The sequence below is a fragment of the Asterias amurensis genome, chromosome 1 (assembly GCF_032118995.1).
Source record: "Asterias amurensis chromosome 1, ASM3211899v1".
In the NCBI taxonomy this organism is placed as follows: Eukaryota; Metazoa; Echinodermata; class Asteroidea; order Forcipulatida; family Asteriidae; genus Asterias; species Asterias amurensis.
This window is the reverse complement of record NC_092648.1, coordinates 5,233,356-5,251,357: the sequence shown is the minus strand read 5'-3', so window position 1 is coordinate 5,251,357 and position 18,002 is coordinate 5,233,356. Positions and strand designations below refer to the sequence as shown.

The 18,002-nt window shown below is 30.7% G+C and overlaps 1 protein-coding gene across 1 annotated transcript in view; it reads right to left on the bottom strand.

Moving 5' to 3' along the window:
* LOC139943571 (protein phosphatase 1 regulatory subunit 21-like) overlaps positions 1-17,997 on the bottom strand; it is a 94,201-nt gene extending 76,204 nt beyond the window's left edge. The window contains exons 1-12 of the mRNA XM_071940339.1: positions 17,843-17,997; positions 12,064-12,132; positions 11,650-11,796; positions 10,175-10,273; positions 8,379-8,570; positions 6,370-6,496; positions 6,021-6,073; positions 4,426-4,575; positions 3,377-3,478; positions 2,647-2,735; positions 2,091-2,320; positions 775-902 (exon numbers count right to left, since the gene is read on the bottom strand). Of these exons, the coding sequence (XP_071796440.1) occupies positions 775-902; positions 2,091-2,320; positions 2,647-2,735; positions 3,377-3,478; positions 4,426-4,575; positions 6,021-6,073; positions 6,370-6,496; positions 8,379-8,570; positions 10,175-10,273; positions 11,650-11,796; positions 12,064-12,132; positions 17,843-17,893 (1,437 nt within the window). The 5' untranslated portion in view covers positions 17,894-17,997. The remainder of the gene's footprint in view (positions 1-774; positions 903-2,090; positions 2,321-2,646; positions 2,736-3,376; positions 3,479-4,425; positions 4,576-6,020; positions 6,074-6,369; positions 6,497-8,378; positions 8,571-10,174; positions 10,274-11,649; positions 11,797-12,063; positions 12,133-17,842) is intronic.
* Between the last annotated feature and the right edge of the window lie 5 nt (positions 17,998-18,002).

Genomic DNA, 18,002 nt, shown 5'->3' with positions numbered 1-18,002 from the left:
CGTTTGGTTGGTAAGTTGTTTGCGTGTCATAAGGTGTGATTTCACTTTGGTCTTGAAGTTGTCAACAATCCGGCATGTCTTCACTGAGTTGGGGAAATTATTTCATTTGGTAGGTCAGCAGTTTGGAATTTTCGCTAATTACCCTGAAAAAACACCCCAAAAAACTCATGCACACTGCTTGTCATTCTTGGGGAATTCGTGTCCAGTACGTCCGGTTCCAGAACAGTTTGGTTTATACAGCACACCAATTGTTTGGCATTGTGTAATGGAAAACAAAATACAGTTGGGCTAAATCTAAATACAAAAACAAAAACACGCAAAACACAAGGTATTTGCTGTCGGTGACTGTGTCACTCCCATGCTTCTCCTATTCATAAAATGTTGACATTACATTGGTTAAGCAGGCTTTTTTGGATAAGCAGGCTTTTGAGTCATTGTGTAGTAGTACGGTTTTGGTTATCCTGACTGTCTTAGAATGGATTGTTGTCCCTTCCTCTTCCTTCCTCCACATCCCGTACCTGTCCTGTACCCTTTTGTCTAACCCCCCTCCTTTAGTTACCCTGTATTTAAGTTTCCTTTTTTGAAGTCTTATTATCCTTTGTTCTACTTGTATGTATCTGTTTTTGACACTGGCTGAATAAATAATAATAATAATAATAATAATAATAATAAGAGCCCCTCTCTTGGTGATTAGTCTTAAGAAAGACATACTGAAAACAAAACATTGCTCAAAAAAATTTTTTAAAAGAAAGAAAGTTCAGGGAACATACTTACTTTGCCTGTACATGTAACTAGAGATATAAGAGACGACACCACACACTCGTCTGTTGTTCGCAACTTCTGGGAAGCAGTCGGCAGTTGGTGTTCAAGTGACACTTTGAAGTTGTAATTCTTAGAAACATCTGCAGGCCACAAGAAAATACAAATAAGTTACAAAGAAAGGGCAATAAAACTTTGAATAATTTCATGGTCTTACCACTAAGTACTACTTAGTACCAATCCCTTACCACCCAACTGTATTCTGTAGGAATATATCTGGTGTATATTTTTGCGGTAACACCATGTGTATCTACTTGCCAGGTAGAGTTTTATTCTAAGAGAACTGTCTTGCTTTATTCTACTGCCGCGGAGTAGATAATCGGAGGTTCGGGAGACTACTCAGTTCTGAAAAGAACTGTCCTGCTTTTTAACTAATACCAGGGCGAATGATATAGAAAATAGACTGGGACTACTACTTTAGCTTATAGGATCGTAATTAACTGTACTGCTGCGGAGTCAGTTCTGAATTGGTCTCACTGTTTCGACTAGCTTGCTCTAGTCATCGTCAGGAGACTGATGACACATGGTGTTACCGCAAACCAAATATACCTTGATACCTCACCATGCAATGCCTAAAATCCTATATATATCTGGTGTGGCCGAGCGGTCTAGTTCACTGGACCCAAACTGGTGGTGTTGTCAGCAGCAGAGTGTGGATTTGAATCCCGGTCACGGCATAAGCAAGGCACTTAACCATTATTGCTTCGTGAAAATTTGGAATGATATTGCATTTTGTTCTACCAGCCAGGCTCCTAGTGGCTGATACCTGTGCTCTACAAGCACTTGAATGTTTTACATGCGTTTGCATGATTTTCACATCCATGTGCGCGAAGCAGTAACTTTTGATAAGGCAATCAGCATTGATTTTCAGTACAGGGGATAGTAATGAGAGGTATTGATACGACGCCCAGCTCATGTGGCGTAGACTGGGCCCCTGTCTTTATCCACAAGGATAAAGACAGGTCCCTGCCGCTAGATCCAGTGATTCCATTGGACACAATGATATCATTTGATAAACGTGCAGTGACATATAGATGCCCAAACAGTCACTGCTGTCACGTCCGCAATAGAATTTGACTGCGTATCTCTATATGACATGAGGGTGAGGTCAAAGGTGAATATACCCGCCGGTCTAGAGGCAGGTCTCTGGTGTTGTTTCAAGAGCCTCGAAGTGTGACGTCAGATGTTCAGGCTAATGGTAGCGAGTCTGCTTTTTAAGGGCAAGGAAGAGTTTAAAGGATTTTCAGACGGACATTTTCCACTAATCTCACCTTTTATCACGTCAGATATACTCTGACAGCACTCGCACAACTTCTCAAAGAAAGTCCTGTGATTGGCCTGTGGGTGATCACATGACTGGGTACTGACGGCAGCCAGCGCGGTGAGGTAGGTTTCAAGCTTGACGAAGGCAGCTGTGAATTTCCTGAATGACTCGTGGAGTTCCATGTTGCGCGACTCGAGAGTCTGGGGGCAAGTGGACATGGCGCACTCTTCTTCAAGGCTGGGTTAAAGAGGACAAAGACTAGACTTGTTGTTTCAAGTTTCTAGCATAAAAACAACATTAAAGGCACTGGACACCTTTGGTAATTGTTAGTGACCAGTACTCTCACTTGGTGTATCCCAACATATGCATAAAATAACAAATCTGTGAACATTTGGGCATCGGGTCATTGCAGTTGCAAAAGAAAAAACACTCTTGTTGCACAAATTTGTTTGCTTTCAGATGCCTAAAAATGTCTAAAAAACAGACTCTCTTGACACAGGAGAGATACAGAAGCAAGAGGGCCTGATTATGAGTCTTTCACTTGTGTTTAATCCTAAACTCACCTTAGTAGTTGGTATGGCAGGAGTTTTTGAAGGTAGGCAACATACAGGCTGAATTTAGCTGAAAAATCTTGGAGTTCTGTTGCTGTTTCCTGCAAGTAAACAAAACTCAATGAAGACTGAAAATGCTTTGAAAATGCACTTTGAAAGTTTGCTCCACCTCTTTCAATGACTAGATGATGCATACTATGGGTGAGGCTCCCAGGGATAAGATTGTAACAACTTAGTGAGAATGTCTTTGATTTTAGATGAACTCTAACAGGCTGAATGAAGGCATTTATTTACTCAAAGAAAAGGTATATGTTTGGTAATCACTCTTAAAATTATAGTCAATACAAACTGTAGAAGCCTAAAGCATCTTTCGATTTGAGAAACATTTCAAGGTATCAGTTTTTATGTCACAAAATTTGAATCTGAAAAGTGTTACTGTCAGTAACATTTCTCAGATTGTGTATTCCTTTTAGGCTTTGGACATTCACTCCAGATTTCCAGCAATATCTTTAAAAAAATATGACCATTGTGAAATTTTCACAAGTTAGTTTTATTGTATACATCTACATTTATTAAGGCTCAATTAATTACACCGTGCCAAAAATACTTATTCCAGTCATTGGGAAATAACAGTTAGCTTGGTAGGATTCGAACCCACAACCTTGTGATTGAAGTCCTGCATTCTAACCACTGGACCATCCTCTAATTCCAATCACAGACACTGAATTGAATAATATCTTACTAGAGTTGTGAGAGATTCCTCTTTGATGCTGTCTTGGAAGTTCTTAAAAGCCTGCTCAAGAGGACGAAGGTAGGATGCATTCTCATGGAGATAGCTACAAAACTGCAAAATAAAAGAAATCCAAATGTTTCACATTTGATGTGATAGAAAACTGATATAGTAAACTGTCTAGTACTGAAACAGTGCAGTGTTTTTTAAATAGCAATGACAATGATGAACACTTCTAGCACAAATATCTGAAGTCACACTTTAAGGCTTGTGAACAACACCAGGGCCTAATTTCATAGCGCTGCTTAGCGGCCGATTTTGTGCTTACTGTGCAATTTCTATTTCATAGTGCTGCTGACCGTAAGCACACGAAAAGGCATGCTAACCTTCCGGTGCTTACCGCACGAAAATAAATGACGTCACAATGCAAATCCACGGTAAACACGGAATATGGCCGCCCAATTTTTCTGCTAACCTGTGAAATACGCTAAGGCTTAAGCAAATTTTTCTGCTACAGTAAGCACACAAATTTGCTTACCGTGAAGCAGCTCTATAAAATTGGGCCCAGATATCGGCCTTGACCACCTGTCAGATGTACCTTTGACCCCACTTCCTTACTCACACAGGTGGAGATTTGCAGTATAAACACACACGTATATACACGAATACATTGTGAATAAAAAAATATTACATACCACCATTATACACCCTCAGAAACAGCAGACAATCAAAATTACAGCTAAGTGCTTCTCGTGTAGCTGACAAAATACGTGACTTGGATTCAAAACCACACTATGATGACTTGAATTTGATGCTCTTATTAAATGCTTTAACCACTCAGCTATAGACGATGTGACCTCTGACGTCACACGAAAACCATAACATGATTCGCGTGCATATCGCCAGGCAAAACCTTTGTGTTTTGGCAGCCAGCTAGAAAGTGTATGCAATCTTACCATGACTACGTGTCTTTTTGCCCGGCGAAACATGACGTATACAGTGTTTTTTCAACAGAGGGCGGTTTGAATATAAACATAGGTCACATCGTCTATAAGACTCACCTTCTGATTGACCATGCTGACGGGACCTGTAGCAGAATCAATGGGGAAGATTTTGGATCGCTGCTCTGTGTAGGTGTGTAGATTAGACAAACCAGAGCATAGCTCCTTCACTAAGGTGTGAGCCTGACCAATAATCTCCTTGGTTTTCATCTGTGGAAGAGAAAACATACAATTAAGACCAACTAAAAATTCACTCTGTGGTAGTGTAGTTAATAACGTACAGTAGTAGTCCCGCCCTATTTTCATATCTTCCGCCCAGGTAGTAAGTAAAAAGCAGAACAAATCTTTTCAGAACTGGAAAGTCTCCCGAATTCTGAAAAATCTTCTCTGCGGTAGTAGAATTTAAAGCAAGACAAGTTCTCAAAAGAACATAATCTAACCAGCGAGTATATATACACATAGTGTTACCGCAAACCAAGTATATATTGATACCTCACCATGCAATGCCTCAAATCCGACATAGTAAACATACATTTGTACAGTTGTACACATTGATGTATTTCTAAGCAGCAGGATTTGATCTCTCAAACTACATAGGTGGAAGTGTCGTGGCCGGGCGGTTAAAGGCAGTGGACACTATTGGTAATTGTCAAAGACTAGCCTTCACAGTTGATGTATCTCAACATATGCATAAAATAACAAACCTGTGAAAATTTGCCATCGAACTTGCGAGATAATAATGAAAGAAAAAAACACCCTTGTCACACAAAGTTGTGTGCGTTTAGATGGTTGATTTCGAGACCTCAAGTTCTAAATGTAAGGCCTCGAAATCAAATTCGTGGAAAATGACTCTTTTCTCGAAAACTATGGCACTTCAGAGGGAGCCGTTTCTCACGATGTTTTATACCATCAACCTCTCCCCATTACTTGTCATCCAGAAAGGTTTTATGCCAATAATTATTTTGAGTAATTACCAATAGTGTCCACTGCTTTTAAGAGCACCGAATTCAAACTCTGGTGTTTCTGATCAGCAGAGTGTGGGTTCGAATCCCCAGCCGTGACACTTGTGTCCTTAAGCAAGACACTTAACCATTGCTTCATCCTTCGGATAGGACGTAAAGCCGTTGGTCCCATGTGTTGTGTAACGCATGTAAAAGAACCCAGTACACTTATCAAAAAGAGAAGGGGTTCGCCCTGGTGTTCCTGGTTGTGGCTGCTGTATGCGCCGTAGCACCTTGTAAACCCTTATATGGTGCTAAATAATAGGGTCTCAGAATTCATCACTGCAATTTAACCTATCTTTCTGAATGTTTGTATATACTCAGAGCCGTGAGAACCTTGTTTGGTAGATACGTGCGCTACATAAGACTTCGATATTATTATACAGGCTGTACCTTTTCATCCCATTCCGACCCCTGTGGGTCTATGCATGGTAATTGCTGGAGATAATGAAAGTTCTCACCATAAATATAGCTATCATTAAAGGCTATCAATTGAAAACGAACAAAGTAAGAGAGGGTGATTTGGGCATTGTAACAAATCCATCAAATTCATCTAAAAACCAATACATTGTTTGGAGTGAACTTGGGGGTGGTATGGGTTTTTATTGAAACTTAGTAACTTGCTATTTTACGACATGCTGTGTGTACGCTTACCTGGTGTTTCCTGTCATGTGTTGGAACATTCAAGGCATTCAGCTCACGCTTTTCTGAAAAACGAAAAAGATACACAAATATCTTTTAATTTTAAGGGTATATGCGGTTGGGTTGGCGTAGTGGTGTCTTTCCTCCCCTGTCACCTTTAGGACCCCGGTTCAAATCACACCAGTGGGCACTATATATGTGGATTGGGTTTTTAGTCCCTACCTGCCAGTGTGGGTTTTCACTGGAATAAACCATGGGGTTTTCCTCCCACATCTCAAACTGAAACTTTCCTTCATTGTCTTCTCTTCTTTAGGTTCTTGGCTAGTACTGTGACTTTCAAGTCTTGTACCCTGAGACTCACCTGTATCATTGAAGGGTAATTTGGTCTGTATAATGTGTGTCATCCAGGCTACTTTGCCTCCTAGCTCTTCCTGAAGTGACTCCAGTTTTTGAGTACTCTGTTCAGCCTTCATTGTAGCCTCTCGTGCCTGGATTAAACAGACATTCCCACTTTTACTTGAGACATTTTGAAATATAAATTTTAACGCTTGCTTATGTGGAAATAAAGTCAATTTTATTAATAAATTGTTATAATATATCCATTAACATCAATGGCAGGGTTGTGCACAACGTTTAGTTCCTAAATGGCTAAATTTCTCGGTTTCATAATGTTTCAAAAGTCACACCCGTATGAAAAAGCATGTCTGCGAACAGAAGGCTTCTAAAATATAGTGTGTGTATATGGGGAGTTAGCACTCTAGTAATAGCTCTATAGTGAATCCACGTTCTATGTAGACTGGTCCCTTGTCTGTATCTGCTGCAGGGATCAAGACAGGCACCGGTTTTATAAGCCAAATTGATGGATTGCAATATACGTCATGGACCGCCATCTTTGATGTATTAAAGCCATTGGACCCTTTCGGTTCAGAAAAAAAAAAAAAGTTCACAGATTTACAAATAACTTACAGGGTTTACAGAAGGCAATGGTGAAAGACTTCTCTTGAAATATTATTCCATGAAATGCTTTACTTTCTGAGAAAACAGCAAAACAATATATATTCTCGTTAACGAGAATTACGGATTTATTTTAAACACATGTCATGACACGGCGAAACGCGCGGAAACAAGGGTGGGTTTTTCCGTTATTTTCTCCCGACTCCGATGACAGATTGAGCCTATATTTTCACAGGTTTGTTATTTGATATAGAAGTTGTGGTACATAAAAGTGTGGGCCTTGGACAATACTGTTTACCGAAAGGGTCCAATGGCTTTAACAAGGGAAAATTGCACGGGTGTACGCGCTGCGCATACACTTTTCCCTTGTTAATACATCAAAGATGGTGGTAATCAATAGATGAGCTAATAATGTAATAATATCAAAGTCTTATATAGCGCACGTATCTACCAAACAAGATACTCAAGGCGCTGAGTATAATACAAACTTTCAGAAAGATATGTTATTGCAGTGATGAATTTTGAGACCCAATTATTTAGCACCTTATAATGGTTTACAAGGTGCTACGGCGCATACAGCAGTCACAGCCAGGAACACCGGGGCGAACCCCTTCTCTTTTCGTAAAGTGCACTGGGTTCTTTAACATGCGTTACACAACACATGGGACCAACGGCTTTACGTCCCATCCAAAGCTTTCACTTCTGCAATATGATTGGTCTGCTCTGAAGTGACCTGGTATGTCGCCTACATAAACTATCACGTCGCCACCATCTTGGTCAAGTTCCCTGCCTCCAATATCAGTAATGAATCCCAGTATTAATTGTACAAAAAGAAACCAATTTATTTCTCCTTCCAGCCTCGGTTTGGATAACATTGATTTGAATGGGAGAAAAACAAGATGGCCGTACCATGATAAAGGTCTATCGACTGTACTATCGATCGTCTGCAGCTGGGTTTGTTTCATAATGGTAATGGTAATGTTATCAAGTGTAATGTGTGTACACGTGTGAAAGGGACGCAGGATCTTGCCAGGTGGTATCTGGCATTATTCACGAGGCTCTATGTTCGACATCACATGTTCAGGCTACGTTCTACCTAGTCACCTTTGGGAGGTACCATATATAAAAACTAGAGGGCGCACTGGCCCAAATACGCGAACCCGGCATGCACGCAGGCGGCCATTTTCTGAGTTGACAAAACAGGCACCGCACAGTGTGTGTTTGTGCGGCCATTTTGTAAGTTGACAAAACAGCATCACGTCAGCGTTCAATAAACACAAATTCCAACGTGTACTTCATATTCAACATGCATGCAGAATGGCGCGCGTGTCTCCTTGCGGTCCCGTCGCGTTTGTGCAAGAAGCATCACCAGTGTGCCCTCTAGATCTTATATATAACTCTATGGGTAGTACATACCTCCTTTTCTTGTGCCTGTAGTTTGACTTCCAGCATGGCCTTCTCTTGTTGTAGCCTCTCTACTGTCTCTTGATGTTTCTTGGTAGCAGTCTCCAAGACGTTCTGATGTTGGCTGGCCCTGCCCTCTAGATTCATTAGTTTGTCTTGGAGCTGCATCACGGCCTGCTGGTGCATATGGGTGGACTCATAAACCTGTAACATAACAATTAAACATAACAATTAAAATTGATAAGGCGCTATTCCATCAAAATCATGACGCACTTTAACGCAGTTCACAAGGAAAAAGGTCTTTAAACTTTTACAAAATGAAGTTTCAAGTGAGTGATGTCAAGTGTGGACCAAAGAAATCGTGGAGGAGTGTAATGTGACAGTAAAGTGGAAATATATGGAGGAGTAGTTTTGTTTAAAAAAAAACAAGAAGAGCAATTTTAAAATGAATTTGTTCCCTTAACGATAGCCAATGAAGTTCCCTAAGTGATGGGGTAATATCAAGGGTGTGGAACATATTAAATGAGCTGCACTATTTTGTAATCTTTAAAGCCATTGGACACTTTCAGAACAGAACAAGTTCACAGATTTACAAATAACTTACACGGTTTACAGAAGGTAATGGTGAAAGACTTCTCTTGAAATACTATTCCATGAAATGCTTTACTTTTTGAGAAAACATTAAAACAATATCAATTCTCAATATCGAGAATTAGGGATTTATTTTAAACACATGTCATGACACGGCGAAACATGCAGAAACAAGGGTGGGTTTTCCCGTTATTTTCTCCTGACTACGATGACCGATTGAGCCTAAATTTTCGCAGGTTTGTTATTTTATATTATAAGTTGTGATACACAAAGTGTGGGCCTTGGACAATACTGTTTACCAAAAGTGCATAATGGCTTTAAACTCTGTTCATGTGACATGGCACCAAATAAAAACATGAAAACATGAGGAATGATTGTAACAGGTACGATGATCAGTGAAATTAAAGATCTTGCACAGCATGCCTTGAACTTTGCTCTTTAAGGGGCACAGCAATGTTCCTCTGGTATGGGTCACTTCTATGAGGAAAATGTAAATTTTGCAGTGGAATTTTGCAGAGGGCACCACAGCAAAAGCACAGGAAACCACAGCGATTGCTGTGGGTTATTTCGAAGCATGATACATGATTGTTGGGATGACAGGGCCGAGCGGTTAAGATCATTGAATTTATGTCTGGTGGTTTAGCCATCACAGTGTGGGTTCGAATCCAAGTAATGACACTTGTGTCCTTGGGCAAGATGCTTTTCTATAATTGCTTTTCTTCACCCAGGGGTATAAATGGGTACCTGCGAGGGTAGAGGTTGATATTGTGTATGAAAAAGCCTATTGAGTGCAACATCAGCCAAGGCTGTATACTCCTCAGGGAGATGAGAAAGATTAAAGGAATTTTATTGGCACAATAAACTGGGGTGGATTTCACAAAGAGTTAGGACTAGTACTAACTTAGGACTAGTCCTAGGAGATATAAAAAACCTAAGGCTAGTCCTAAGTCAGGACGAGTAACTCTTCCTAACTCGAGATAAGACTAGTCTTAACTCTTTGTGAAATCCACCCCAGGGCATTAATGTAAAGCGCATTGATATGTTATTGTAAAATGCGCTATAAGAACTGTTTATTATTAATTAATGGTTGGTGGCTGGCGCTATTAACGGACCTCCCATCCGGCTCGGATCGTTAACAGCGCCAGCCACCAACTCGGTCATTACCACGCAGTGAACACCGGGTACTCGCACTGTTATTCCCAAATTATGAAACTGACCTCTTTATGTAGCCTCTCATTTTCTTCAATCTTACTGCGGAGTTCTTCATTCATAACACCTCCAGGTGCTGCAGATCTATTTAATACACCATGATCGGCCTATGGAGGTCAAAAGATAAAAGTGTTGTGCTTTATCAAATTGTCGCTTCAGTGTGAAAATGTTACATCTTGATTTTGCAAAACGTTGTATCTCGCAACCAGATGCTCTGTGCAAAATCATATGTCAGCGTGTACTTTTTGTGTGTGTGTACAGCGATGCCATGTAAAGCGAGATGCAAAATTTTGACAATTTCAAACTTGGGCATAATGCACAAATTTTAGTAGATTTAGAAGTAATTTTCACAATGAGAAACCATACTTTGTTGTCGAAAACTGCTTATCAACTAATTGGTAAATAGTTTATTGGTAAAAAGAGGGCGGTTTAGTTGTAAATGAAGGTCAGGTTGGTGTAGTGGTATCTTTAATTGCCTTCCACCTCTAGGACCCGTGTTCAAACCACACGAGGGCACTATGTGGATTGGGTACTCTGGTGTTTTCCTCCCACATCTAAAACTAAAACTTCCTTCCTCGCTTCTCTTCATTAGGTTCTTATATATATCAGTGTTTCCAACACTTGCATCTGGCAATCAGGAAGATTTTGTCCAATAATCAGAGAGATATTTGGAATTACATTCCACACAAAAAGGGAACAAATTTCAATAATCAGGGAGATTTTCAACCCTGTTCATCATGTAGTAAACTTGCATAATATAGTCATGCATATTCATTAAACCACTGGAGCGTGCCACTGGGCGCCTTCCGGGCTGCCAAGTGGTTTGCTCGTCAGTCTTGAGAAGCAACCAACTGCGTGCAGTCTATTTTCCTGTTATCCGTTTCCTTGAAGACTCAGGTAAATACAACATTGGCGACGAGGATGGGATGTGGCATTTCTTTTTCAGGAGTGCTTGTCTTTATGTTGAAAACCAGGTCTACAGGCTGTCGAACTTCCCTTCCCAACATCATTAAGTTAGGGGTCATGCCCGTGTGACGGTTTGGGAGGGAGCGAATGGCTGCAGTTAATATGGGAAGGTCTTCGTCCCAATTCAGGACATTTCCTTTTAAATGGCATCCCATAGCTTGTAAAAGAGTTCTGTTGTAGCACTCTATCTGACCATTTGAGCAGGGTCGATAAGGGGTTGTTCTGGGAAGATTGGTTTATTTTCAGGGAACTTTCTGCAGATCAAATAGAGTTGACAGCTATGGGATATTATAGTGATTAACCCTCCTACTTTTGGTGTCTCGTTTGAACAAGTTGACTCGCCATTCAAAACCATTCACTAATGTGGTTTTGAATGGTCTGATGACTTTGCAACAGCTGATGCTCCAAATGGGTTTGAATGGTGTATCAGTAGGAGGGTTAAGTTTGCTTTTCTGAGAGTTCTTGGCTTCCAACCAGAATATGAAATGAAATGAAATTGAGGAAACATGGCACATACCTTGTTCTTTTTGCCTTTTCCTTCGGCCGCCTCAAGCTCATCTTGTAGAACATTCACCCTTTTGGTCAGTTGTTGGTTGCGGAATGATAGACTGTCAATCTCCTGTTCAGACTTGCGGATTTTCTGATCTTTCTCCTTCACACCATCCTGTGCAGAAATCCCAAAATAGTAATGATTATGTTACTGACAGTAACAATTCTCTGATTCAAACTTTTGGGGATGAAAACTGATATCTTGTTACATACTTCAGTCACTTTGAAATGAAATGTTTCTCAAACCGCTTTACTATCAAAAGCTGCTGTAGGCTTTTAACCAAACAAATTTTCCTGCCATTTTAAGAATTTCTACAAACTTAAACAGAAATACATGCGATTCAATTAAGAAACTTTTGTTTGGATTGTTAAATCTACATACCTTTAAGACATTCTGTTTGCCTTGTTCGTCTACAACTGCCTTCTTCAATACTTGGTTCTGGGCTCGAAGCTGCAAAAACAAAAGATTTTGTCACAAATTTGTATTTTACAGGCTCCAAGTTACAACTTACAGGTACATCAAGAGTCCATTCCAGGCCTGGAATTTCATCTTTGAAAGGGCAAGGCCATTTTTATTTTGCAAAGGGCACATCCATTGGAAAATCTTTAAGTTAATGGGAAACTTTTGAAGGGGCACCAAGGCCAAGACCAGGGGCAACGGAGGCCATGGCCTGCCCTCTGTGGCCTGCATGTAATTCCAGAACCTGGGGCCGATTTCACAAAGATCTAAAATTGATCGTAACTGCAAATCAATCGTAGTTGCTTAGTAAAGTGTGATGTCACAATACAAATCACTATGGTGATACTGAAAATTTGTGTTGCGATGAATTTTATTGCTTTGTGGATTGAGTTGCCCTGTTTTCTTTTCGCCTTCCTGAGTAGTGAGTAGACACAACAGGCATGTAGTATTTTATGTGCAAATGACAGCATCATCACACTCTACCATTATCATATCAATAAAATAAGGACAAAAATGGATCCCTGCCGCATTCTAGATTTGTTTCAGTTTTTTTTTTAGGGGGGATGGGGGGGGGGGGGTACAGTGCAGTTTTACATCAACTGGGCCAGTCAGAATGTGACTAAGAAGGACAATGCAAGCTATGGATGTGAGCAATAGTTTTTATTTCAGAAAGAATGTCTAATGTTGATACAGGCTTATTGCCCCCCCCTCCCCCCCCAAAAAAAAAAAAAAAAAAAAAAAAAAATAATAATAATAATAATAATAATAATAATAATAATAATAATAATAATAATAATAATAATAATAATAATAATAATAATAATAATAATAATAATAATAATAATAATAATAATAATAATAATAATAATAATAATAATAATAATAATAATAATAATAATAATAATAATAATAATAATAATAATAATAATAATAATAATAATAATAATAATAATAATAATAATAATAATAATAATAATAATAATAATAATAATAATAATAATAATAATAATAATAATAATAATAATAATAATAATAATAATAATAATAATAATAATAATAATAATAATAATAATAATAATAATAATAATAATAATAATAATAATAATAATAATAATAATAATAATAATAATAATAATAATAATAATAATAATAATAATAATAATAATAATAATAATAATAATAATAATAATAATAATAATAATAATAATAATAATAATAATAATAATAATAATAATAATAATAATAATAATAATAATAATAATAATAATAATAATAATAATAATAATAATAATAATAATAATAATAATAATAATAATAATAATAATAATAATAATAATAATAATAATAATAATAATAATAATAATAATAATAATAATAATAATAATAATAATAATAATAATAATAATAATAATAATAATAATAATAATAATAATAATAATAATAATAATAATAATAATAATAATAATAATAATAATAATAATAATAATAATAATAATAATAATAATAATAATAATAATAATAATAATAATAATAATAATAATAATAATAATAATAATAATAATAATAATAATAATAATAATAATAATAATAATAATAATAATAATAATAATAATAATAATAATAATAATAATAATAATAATAATAATAATAATAATAATAATAATAATAATAATAATAATAATAATAATAATAATAATAATAATAATAATAATAATAATAATAATAATAATAATAATAATAATAATAATAATAATAATAATAATAATAATAATAATAATAATAATAATAATAATAATAATAATAATAATAATAATAATAATAATAATAATAATAATAATAATAATAATAATAATAATAATAATAATAATAATAATAATAATAATAATAATAATAATAATAATAATAATAATAATAATAATAATAATAATAATAATAATAATAATAATAATAATAATAATAATAATAATAATAATAATAATAATAATAATAATAATAATAATAATAATAATAATAATAATAATAATAATAATAATAATAATAATAATAATAATAATAATAATAATAATAATAATAATAATAATAATAATAATAATAATAATAATAATAATAATAATAATAATAATAATAATAATAATAATAATAATAATAATAATAATAATAATAATAATAATAATAATAATAATAATAATAATAATAATAATAATAATAATAATAATAATAATAATAATAATAATAATAATAATAATAATAATAATAATAATAATAATAATAATAATAATAATAATAATAATAATAATAATAATAATAATAATAATAATAATAATAATAATAATAATAATAATAATAATAATAATAATAATAATAATAATAATAATAATAATAATAATAATAATAATAATAATAATAATAATAATAATAATAATAATAATAATAATAATAATAATAATAATAATAATAATAATAATAATAATAATAATAATAATAATAATAATAATAATAATAATAATAATAATAATAATAATAATAATAATAATAATAATAATAATAATAATAATAATAATAATAATAATAATAATAATAATAATAATAATAATAATAATAATAATAATAATAATAATAATAATAATAATAATAATAATAATAATAATAATAATAATAATAATAATAATAATAATAATAATAATAATAATAATAATAATAATAATAATAATAATAATAATAATAATAATAATAATAATAATAATAATAATAATAATAATAATAATAATAATAATAATAATAATAATAATAATAATAATAATAATAATAATAATAATAATAATAATAATAATAATAATAATAATAATAATAATAATAATAATAATAATAATAATAATAATAATAATAATAATAATAATAATAATAATAATAATAATAATAATAATAATAATAATAATAATAATAATAATAATAATAATAATAATAATAATAATAATAATAATAATAATAATAATAATAATAATAATAATAATAATAATAATAATAATAATAATAATAATAATAATAATAATAATAATAATAATAATAATAATAATAATAATAATAATAATAATAATAATAATAATAATAATAATAATAATAATAATAATAATAATAATAATAATAATAATAATAATAATAATAATAATAATAATAATAATAATAATAATAATAATAATAATAATAATAATAATAATAATAATAATAATAATAATAATAATAATAATAATAATAATAATAATAATAATAATAATAATAATAATAATAATAATAATAATAATAATAATAATAATAATAATAATAATAATAATAATAATAATAATAATAATAATAATAATAATAATAATAATAATAATAATAATAATAATAATAATAATAATAATAATAATAATAATAATAATAATAATAATAATAATAATAATAATAATAATAATAATAATAATAATAATAATAATAATAATAATAATAATAATAATAATAATAATAATAATAATAATAATAATAATAATAATAATAATAATAATAATAATAATAATAATAATAATAATAATAATAATAATAATAATAATAATAATAATAATAATAATAATAATAATAATAATAATAATAATAATAATAATAATAATAATAATAATAATAATAATAATAATAATAATAATAATAATAATAATAATAATAATAATAATAATAATAATAATAATAATAATAATAATAATAATAATAATAATAATAATAATAATAATAATAATAATAATAATAATAATAATAATAATAATAATAATAATAATAATAATAATAATAATAATAATAATAATAATAATAATAATAATAATAATAATAATAATAATAATAATAATAATAATAATAATAATAATAATAATAATAATAATAATAATAATAATAATAATAATAATAATAATAATAATAATAATAATAATAATAATAATAATAATAATAATAATAATAATAATAATAATAATAATAATAATAATAATAATAATAATAATAATAATAATAATAATAATAATAATAATAATAATAATAATAATAATAATAATAATAATAATAATAATAATAATAATAATAATAATAATAATAATAATAATAATAATAATAATAATAATAATAATAATAATAATAATAATAATAATAATAATAATAATAATAATAATAATAATAATAATAATAATAATAATAATAATAATAATAATAATAATAATAATAATAATAATAATAATAATAATAATAATAATAATAATAATAATAATAATAATAATAATAATAATAATAATAATAATAATAATAATAATAATAATAATAATAATAATAATAATAATAATAATAATAATAATAATAATAATAATAATAATAATAATAATAATAATAATAATAATAATAATAATAATAATAATAATAATAATAATAATAATAATAATAATAATAATAATAATAATAATAATAATAATAATAATAATAATAATAATAATAATAATAATAATAATAATAATAATAATAATAATAATAATAATAATAATAATAATAATAATAATAATAATAATAATAATAATAATAATAATAATAATAATAATAATAATAATAATAATAATAATAATAATAATAATAATAATAATAATAATAATAATAATAATAATAATAATAATAATAATAATAATAATAATAATAATAATAATAATAATAATAATAATAATAATAATAATAATAATAATAATAATAATAATAATAATAATAATAATAATAATAATAATAATAATAATAATAATAATAATAATAATAATAATAATAATAATAATAATAATAATAATAATAATAATAATAATAATAATAATAATAATAATAATTATTATTATTATAATTGTTTAGCATTAAAAAAATTAACTCAGTCAGTCCAGTCTAATTGTTTGTTTTCCCAGCCAAGATTTTTCAAAACCAAGACCAATATTTTGCAGGTTTGGCCTAAGCACGCTGAATTGAAACAATAAAACAAAAATTATAAAAACACAAGACTTTTCAAGTTCATCCATTCATTCACTCACGGAAGAAGTCTAAAACTGAAAGCAAGTCAAGTAAAAATCATTGAAAATTTTTTGGAAATTTCCCAGGAAAAGTTTCTGTATGGCGCCGCCACTTTTTCATTTGATTGAAAGTATCTAATTTACCTCACTAAGACCCTTTTTGTAAAAATTAGTGAAAAGTGGTGGCGCCATTTATGGCTATGCCTTTCCCAATCCTGCAAGTGCAACCACTTTTTTCAATAATTTTTACCAAAAAAACGGAATATCTCATTAATTTGTTGAGTTGAAATTGAACGAATGAGATTAAATTCGGAAAAGTTTCCGTTCGGCGCCACCACTTTTTCATTCGAAATAAAATAATATAGTATCTAATTTACCTGATTGATATATCCCTTTTTGTAAAAATGAGTGAAAAAGTGGTGGCGCCATACGGAAAGTTATCCTTAAATTCGTCTATTTTATTTCATAGCAAATGGAAAATGAAAAATTGATTTGGCAGGAAATGAAAAAGTGCTGGCAGGATACGGAAACTTTTCCTTGAACTTAAAAATACTTCTTGAACATGTCACATGTGATAATGTTGATTGCTGAAAATTGAAATGAATGACACTTCTCCGACCAACATTTTTAAACACATTTTTGTTACTTACCTTGGCAAATTCTTGAGCCAATTTTTGATACTTGGTTTGTATGTCGGCCATATTTTCTTTCAACGCAAAATACCACTGTTTTCCTTAGAGTTTCGTGGTTTTTATTTGGAAAAAACGACAAAAACGGTGGGCGAGACCAAATCCAAGGGGGCGGCCATTT